Genomic DNA, 8,753 nt, shown 5'->3' on the forward strand with positions numbered 1-8,753 from the left:
TTTCTTGATTGGAGGGGTTTCAACTTGATTGGTAAAGCAGTTGTCGAGGGTCCAACGAACTGTCACTTGCATTTTTTCAACAAAAAGCTGGGCTTCTCCCATAGAACGGCCAAGAATGGAGAAGCAAAACGGATGACTGTTGAAAGCCGGACCAGCGCCGCCTAACCAACGGACCATTCTTAGCGTGCATGGAGCAAGCTTGGCACCATGTGGAACAGGGACCTCTTCGATGAACGGTTCAGGTACAATATCTTCAATGTCAATAATGAGTGGATATTTGTTACTGGGTGGTTTTAGTTCGGTGTTTAGCATTGCTTGGAGGGATGAAAGCACTGAGGAATGTGGAGATGATTTTGTGTTGGCGTTTGAGGTGATTGAGAGCATTTTTCAATGGAGTGTGGCGAGGAAGGTAAGGGATAAGTAATTGGCTCGGGTCTTATGGATGGTAATGTGGGGGATGAAGCGGTGAAAGGAAATTTGGGGGGGAGTGAGGCAGGAATGGAAAGACCTGAGGGGAAGGCCGGTGCCGGAAGACAATAACGCAGGCAACGATATGTAAGGATCAAAAGCTTGGGGGGAAGGTTGTAAAAAAGCCGGGCGACTGGAGGTAACCGAAAGGGTATGAAAGGATTAAATTGAAAGTAAATATGTACAAACAACGCAATGATCGTGATTTTATGAAAGGCAAACACTGAAAGCTTAGGTTTGCTGTATAGATTAAAAGGTTGGAAGCTTAGATTTCTGGGCAGAGGTTGACGGTTGTGGTTGATGCAAGACAAAATTGATAAGAAAAATTGTGAGTTGTGGTCAATGCAAAACAAGATTGATATGATGGCTCCGGGCCGAGTGAATAACTGGGTTGATTGGAGGGCTATTGCTTTGTGGCAGCAGCAATAGCTACTTATATGGGGCCTCACGGTCCCAGGGCTCTCCTTGGGAAGACAATACTCCAAATGTTTTACATTGGAGGCGAACTCAGACAACCGGACATGCAACAATGTGTAGGATAATCTTGGTCATAATTAACGGGCTGCAAAGCCGAGGCGGTAATCACTGTATGTAATGTGTGACACCCTTTTTTTTCCCGGGGCCCATTTCTAAGGTTACGTGTCCGGATTAAGAATTGCTTAGGGTATTTTCAACTGAGCGAGTGAGTGCTATCCCAAGTTTGCTGAAGTTTCACTCACACACCTCACGCTTGCTTGGAAGTATCTCAGTCTCTCCCCAAGCTTGCAAGCAGACCTGTGCGGACAACAAGAACGCCTACCAGAAACCCAGCCCTGTTGTAGCGGGACCACACTCCTCCCTGTTGCTCAAGCCTTTGGTACCTACACCCATGCCTCGTCACGGCTCAAAAACGGCAGGCAAGGAGAAACAAGGGCCCTCCTTAAGTTCAAGGTATTGTTCATGAGATACAGGAAAAAAAACAAGAAGTGTCGGGAGGGAGGGGTGAGCAATTGGGATGTCTATGCGGCAAGGATTGGGCTTTCCTCCTCTGCGCCGGTTGTCAGCCCCACATAGGACGCCCCGGATCCTCCTCCTCTTCCTCCGGACGGCTCGACGGTCTCAAGCAGCACACAGCACGGGTTAACCTGCTCAACAATCCGCTGGACCGACGCACTCGCGTTGTCGACAAGCAGCTGCCAGAAGGCCCGGTCGCCGTGGGTCCAGAGGGTCTCCTTGCTGATCGTGCCTTCACAGAGCGAGAGCTTGATCGCCTCCGCCGCCCACTTGTAGAGATACGACTGCGCGCCATCCACCCAAAATTTCTAGTTGCTTGTCAGATAGGCCTTGTCCAGTAGCTTGGCCGCCCCAACCGTCTCGCGCACCATCCACCGTCTACCCAGATCGTCAAGCGATAGATCTCCTGCGCATCCGCCAGCTCCAGATATCCAACTACCGCCTCCGTCCCATCCGTCTTCTGCCACAGGAACCGCTCCATCAGCAGCCAAGTGAGCAAACATTGCTCCCAGCACTCTGTCTCCAGCTCGATTGGCGGCCATGACCAGCAGACTCACTCACTCTCAGGCACCAGAAACCAGTCGATCGGCGCAAGCGTCTACCCAACCACCTTCTCATCCACCCTCCACCCCCTTTCTGAGGATGGCAGCAAGCTCAACGACCTCCAGAAGATCATCAATGATATCCAGGCGGCTATGAACAGCATCAGCTCCACCAGCCACAAGCTGGTCAAACCCAACTCCTCAAACTCATTAACCTTCCTATCCTTGCAAGGCAAGAATTGGGGAGAACATCTTTGGCAAGGTAGCCAAATTGATGCTCTCCGGGCTAAGATATTAGCACACTGGACGTATCATCTATTGGGACATCAAGCCCTCTATTATACTCGTCACCAGGGACGGCTTGATCAAGATCTTCAATCTCGGTGTTTCCGGTGAACTGATTGGCTCAATGGCTGGCACTTTTATGGGCACCTCCGCTTGCATGGCTTATTGTTATTCTCTAGTCTATTTCTTTTCTTATCTTCCAGAACACACGAGATTTCCAAAGCAAAATTGAACTTCTGATTTCAATATGTCCAAATCCTTGGCGCCAAGAGCATCCACCCATTTGTACCAGATTTTTTTAAACAGTCTCCTGCAGTTGTATTGTAACTTTTTGTATATAAGCATAAAAATTTGAGGGCAAAGATAAATGTGCATAAAATAGTTGCCCTGAAGTTTTTGGCAGCAATGTGTTATCAGAACAGGCTTAGTAGGAAACTGACTGCTAACTGTATAACTTTTTGGTTACACACCCAAACAGTCTAATAATTTCAGGGATATTTTAATGTTACATATTCTCTGTGCCATGAATTTTTTAGCAATGGGGTGGTATCAAAACATGATATTTAAGGGATGCATGGCTGAGTAGAAAAATGTCTGGCAACAGTATAACTGTTTTGTTAATTGTCCCATCAGTCCAAAAACTTCATTTACTTTCCAAGTATGCATATTCTCTTTGAACTGAAATTTTTAGCAATGGTGTTGCATCAGAACGTAAGATATAAGGGTATGCACTAGTAGGTACTAGTTCTACTGTGCATGCCTTATATCTCAGGTTCTGACTTCAAACCAATGCCAAAAATTTTGGTGCACATAGAATATGCATAATTGGAAATTAACCAAAGCTTTTAGACTGATGGGACATGTAAAAAAAGCTATACTGTTAGCAGTCATTTTTCTACTAAGCCATCCATGCCCTCTTAAATATCATGTTTTGATGCCACCCCATTGCTAAAAATTTCATGGCACAGAGAATATTTAACATTAAAATATTCCTGAAATTATTAGACTGTTTGGGTGTGTAACCAAAAAGTTATACAGTTAGCAGTCAGTTTCCTAGTAAGCCTGCCGTACTCCCCTTATGTAGCATGTTCTGATGACACAATGTTGCTAAAATATTCAGGGGAACTATTTTATGCACATTTATCTGTGACCTAAAAATTCTATGCTTCTATTACATGGAACATGGGAGTTGTTTTTCCAAGCCTTTTGATAAAAACCCTGTTTTCTTTTTTCCAAACCTTTTCCCCCTGAAAGTGCAGCAGTGTAGCTGCCTTTGACTCTAGTTAAAATTATTCCTAGCGTTTGGATCATTCAAATAGGTCTACTTTAGCCACAACTGCCTTGTGGTCTTCAATAAATCACATTTGATTTCTTTGAAAGTGTACACATTGTACTAAACACTAGCTAGTTGGGGTTGAAGCTAAAATAATTATATGATTCCAAAGTTGAGATGATTTTTCATACTGTTTATTAAAATTATACCTGTAGTTGCAATCATCCAATTATCTCCACTTTGGTCCAACTGGAAAGTGGTCAGTGTTACATTATACACTTTTCCCAGTCTTGGAATTATCCTATTAAAAGTACTATACATAGCTCTAACTGCTGAAGAATACACCTTGACAGTTACACCTTGCCAGTTGGGCCTAATACAGTAGACAATTTATATGATTGCAATGCTGGGAGTAATTTTCATACTGTTTATAAAGATACTTGTGCCTTTGAAACTGCCTAATGATATCTACTGTGGCCCCAACAAGCCATAACAAATAGCTTCACGGTAGACAAAATTTATATATTGCCCTTTTCATTTGATGGGGCTTTGTCCGCCATTCCAAGTTTTTTTCTGCAATTTGTTTGAATAGCCTTTCCTTCTCCCGTAACCACAAGTTCAACTCCCAATTACCACCAAGCCACCCATCACACATCCTGGAACACCATGGTCTCTTTCAACCTCAGCTTCTGGCTCATATTTTATTGCCTTATAACCATTATCTTACCCTCATTCTCTGCCTCATAATGAACATAACCCGGTCCCAATATCTGATATTTGGCTACTCTTGGGACCTCTTCTACTCAGCATTCTCTTGAAACCTCATTTTATGACCTTTTGGCAACACTCAACCCAATGACTTATTGCTGACTAGACTCACTAAGTTTCTAACCTTTCTCTTGCAACATCATTATCTGGGCCAGCTCCAGGACTTCCCACTTGGTGAGTGTCAGTATTATTTTCACAAACACAACAACACTCAAAAATCTGAATGATTTGTACTCTCCTTTTGTTTGCCTGAGGTGGGCAGACCTTGACACCCAGATGACCGGCAAGCTGCTGAAGAATTCAGAGAGGATCCGGGAAGGTGAGCACACCCTTATGCGGGGTGTCTGTAGGTCATAGTTTTTTTACGCGTCCGGACCCGTTCCAGCAAGACAAGCCAAAACAGACCCACCCAAAAGATGTGTATTGTGAATGGACCATTGTCAAAAAAAAGGCTAAGCTAAGTCACCCAAGACTGATCCTCACCTTGTATTTTCACCCTGTCTGCACCCCTCCAAAAAAGATTTCATCAGCTATCTGCCCATTCAAGGACAGCTGCACAAGCTGGACGTGATGAACACCCTGTTGGCCTACTACGGCAAAGTCCCGGCGGAGATATCCTGGTTAGGATTTCCAGAGACTCAAAGCTCTTGTCCTTAACAGACGCTTGAAATTTAGCACAGTCCGCACCATCATCCTTGACAAATGCGGACAGATGCTTGAATCCATTGGTCAGTTTGCCCCACTAATACGTACACACACAACTCCTTACAGGAGAAAATAACTTTTCCACAGACATGCGCCGCGACGTCTAGCAAGTCTTCCTTTCCAGGCCCCATGTCAAGCAAGTGATCATGTTCAGTGCGACGCTGAGCAAAGACATCCGGCTGATCTGCCAGAAATCCATGCAGAACATCATTTGATGGAGTTTTTCCGCCATTTGAAGGAGTTGTGTCCACCCTTTCCTTCTCCAGCAACCACAAGTTCAACTTGTCATTTACCACCAAGCCACCCATCACATATTCTGGAACACCATACTCTTTCAACCTCAGCTTCTGGCTCATATTTTATTGCCTCATAACCAATATATTGCCCTCAATCTCGGCCCCTTAACACACATAACCCAGTCCCACTCTCTGATCATTGGCTGCCCTCAAGAAAAAAAGTGGTATGGAAAATAGACCAAGTGCGATGGTGTTTGTTTTGGACATTGTGGAATCAACGGCATCGCCAAGGTCCACATGATTCAGGAGTAAAACTATGTACATAATGCGAAGTGCAAGAAAAGCTGGGTCAGGATGCCCAAGGCGACCCACGCGAGATAGTCAGCATGGAGTTTCTTCAGGACATCCCAGTCCTTGAGCAGTTTCTTGCGTCTAGACTTCGAGAGTTCCTTACCCGAGAGAGCGGCATGAGTGGGGACGCCGTTTGGGTCGAAGAGACTGAGTTCGAGGGAGGCTTTGAACATGTCCTCGGGCGCGAGCTTGCCCTTGAACAGCTTCTCGCGCCGTTTTCGCTCGTTCTATTTCTGCATCTCTACCATCTTCTTCTCCTTCTCTCGATGAATCCTCTGTTTTTCGTCGCATGCGTGGAGTAGCATGCCCGCTGGTAGCAGCTTCACTAGTGCGTTTCCATCTATCATCCCATATTAGTAAGTTTCAGCATCGGACAGGAAAAGAGGATAAGCAAGACACGCGTACCATCTTGGTCATCTAAAGCCACCCCGATTTCGATCAGTTTCTCGTCACGCAGCTGGTCACAAGCAGTCAAGACTTGCGCAGGAGACGTCCCAGAGTTGGACCGAGAGAGCCGATTGAGCTCGGTCCAGGACTCATACCAGATGGGCAGATGACTAGCCAGACTGCTTTTCAACTCCCAATTCCCAGGGATATTAGCCTCCTCATGCTTGTCTTTCCGGACAAAAGAAACAAACTCACAGGCTCAGACAGGTGTTCCATATGCAAGTTTTTGTGCCCGACAAAAGAAGATGGATTGGCATATTCTCGAGGCAAGAGAGAAGAAAATATTAGACATCAGAAAGAATAAAGGATCGAACCGAGGGGTTAAAAAGAGCGTACCTGAAGGAGAGAGATTGAGCAATCAAAGCTGGTTCCGAAACAGCTGCTGGCAGAGCTGATTCAAGCCATCGGTCAGCGAGACCGTAGCTGTTGACGACGAAGGATCTGCGGCCTTTTTAAGCTTCTTTTGGCGTGCGGTTTTGCGGACTTGGTCGTGGAAAGACGACCGTTGAATCCAATACTCCACTGCTTTGGGCTCGGCCTATCATGGTCATCGGGAAGACAGATTAGGCAAAGAAGATCAGCAAAGACTTTGGGACGAGCAATTCCTATGATGAAAGAAGATAGTGGGAGAAAGAACAACCTACTGGTTTGCAGAAGTTCCAGTCAACAAGATCACCGACCGGCCGATCCATGATCACTGAAGAGGTGGAATCGACAGCAGAGCGCAGCTCATCCAATCCGAAGACTTGCAACATCTCACTGATCCAGGCGGCAATAGCGGAGACGACGCGGAGACTTTGGCCATCAAACTCGGCGCGGATTGCACAGATCTCCGCGGAGATGTTCTTGTTTCAGGTTGGGGATCATCGGCGTCCCCGAGCGGTCCTCGTCCCTGGCAGTGGTTTCGGAGAAGGCCGTTGAGGTCTTGATGAAAGAGAAGATGAATAGTGTCAGCGAGATTGAGTGGCCAGATTTTGTTGAAGTTGTAAATATGTTACCGGTGGATTGTGATGATGATCCCAAAGTGTAACGAAGGTGCTGTTGGTGTGATGAGCGGGGACAGGGTTATGTACCGGGTTAGGCCGGTGTGGTGCGGGATGTGATGTGAGCCGGTGGTTGGTGATGTAGCAGTAATATCACCGGCCGACTGTAGTATGACCGGTGATGACCGGTGCGGCTTCAGAGGCTGGACTTGGGGAGATTTTGGGGGAGTCCCAAAGGCAGGTTTTTTGGGTATCCTGGGTTTCCCAGGGTTTTTATTTTGCCTGCCAGAAAGGCGGTATGCAGTCACTTAATATGGGTTCTGAGTAACTGCATACTATGGGGTTTAGAGGTGCCCACAGGTGTTTGCAGGCAAGGTTGTACACTTCAGTCAATTAGCCCCAGCTTGATACTTGCCTCCATCATTTTTGTTGCCCCCAGTTTCTTTGTCAACACATCCGCCACTTGTTTTACCGTACTCGTCCATTCCAGCTTGATTCCATTTGCCCGCACCAGGTCATTAACAAAGTAGAAAGCACGTTGTAGATACTTAGTTTTCTTCTTCGAAGCGTTATCAGATGCAATGAGAATAGCTGCTTTGTTGTCAACGTGTATTGATATGTCTGGATAAACCTTGATGTCATCCAGGATATTCATGATGTGCGCCAATTGCTGAGAACCTTCTGAGAGAGCAAGATATTCAGCTGCACACGTTGAAAGTGCAACCACCGCCTGCCTTCTCAACCCCCACGCAATGACATCTCTGTTGATCATCATCACATACCCCGTTGTTGATCGCTTGTGCTCGCCCCCCCAGTTGGCATCGGTCCACAATTGCAGTCCCTCTCCAGTACCCCGGTAAGCCAATTTCTTCTTCACTGTCTTCCTAACATAGCCAATCAAGTAGTCAAGTGCATTACAATGAGTCTTGTTGGGATTTAAGCTGAATTGCGCTAGCAGGTTTACCGGAAAAGAGATATCCGGTTGTGTACCGCTAGACAGATACATCAGCGACCCAATAATTGAGCGGTATTCTGCCGCGTTCACAGGATCTCTGGCATGGCTTTCAAGCAGGTTGTCGCTCAGCGCCACGGTACGGGGAACCGTCACACGGTGATATTTCTCCACAATCTTTGTCGCCATTAGGGTCTGATCCAGGTAGATTCCGTCATCCCGCTTGTCAAAATTGATTCCAACAAGCCTCTCAACCCTGTCTGACCATTTGATTTCCAGATCTTTCATCATTCCATCCCAAAGCTGGTGCAGGAGTGAAACATCCAAGGCCACCACGAATCCATCATCAACATGGAGCCAAATGATAACAAATCCGGCACCTTTCTTGAACAGGTAAAGTGAGGGTTCAATTTTTCTAGCCGTGAAACCAAGCTTCTCTACCGTCAGTTTAAAATATTTCCACCAACAGCGGGCAGCTTGTTTTGTCCCATACAGGGCTTTCTTCAGTTTCATTATTTTCCCTTTCAGGTGTGAAAAGATTTCTACCGGCGGCTGAACAAAAACATCCTCTTTGATTGGGCTATACAGGTAAGCAGAGCTGACGTCAAAGGTGAAAAGCTTCAAAGAACTAGGAGTTATATTTGTATCAGACTCTTGAAACTATCTCTAAACAAATGATAATCTGAGTGAAATAAAACATCCTGAATGATAGAAAATTTACCTAGGAGCAGGTACAAGCGCCGCTCTCTA

The 8,753-nt window shown here is 46.0% G+C and overlaps 2 protein-coding genes across 2 annotated transcripts; one reads left to right on the forward strand and one right to left on the reverse strand.

Moving 5' to 3' along the window:
• Nucleotides 1-1,336: 1,336 nt before the first annotated feature.
• PtA15_8A127 (uncharacterized protein) lies at nucleotides 1,337-2,399 on the forward strand (the record flags this gene model as incomplete). The annotated part of the gene is made up of 5 exons (XM_053171526.1): nucleotides 1,337-1,391; nucleotides 1,522-1,661; nucleotides 1,702-1,733; nucleotides 1,800-1,952; nucleotides 2,036-2,399. 5 exons carry the CDS (start codon nucleotides 1,337-1,339, stop codon nucleotides 2,397-2,399), a joined length of 744 nt encoding a protein of 247 aa, XP_053022781.1.
• A 4,027-nt stretch (nucleotides 2,400-6,426) lies between these two features.
• Nucleotides 6,427-6,823, reverse strand: PtA15_8A129 (uncharacterized protein; the record flags this gene model as incomplete). Its single annotated transcript, XM_053171527.1, has 2 exons — nucleotides 6,427-6,606; nucleotides 6,713-6,823. The coding sequence occupies 2 exons, from the start codon at nucleotides 6,821-6,823 to the stop codon at nucleotides 6,427-6,429; spliced, it is 291 nt and encodes a 96-aa protein (XP_053022782.1).
• Between the last annotated feature and the right edge of the window lie 1,930 nt (nucleotides 6,824-8,753).

The sequence above is a fragment of the Puccinia triticina genome, chromosome 8A (genome assembly GCF_026914185.1).
Source record: "Puccinia triticina chromosome 8A, complete sequence".
In the NCBI taxonomy this organism is placed as follows: domain Eukaryota; kingdom Fungi; phylum Basidiomycota; class Pucciniomycetes; order Pucciniales; family Pucciniaceae; genus Puccinia; species Puccinia triticina.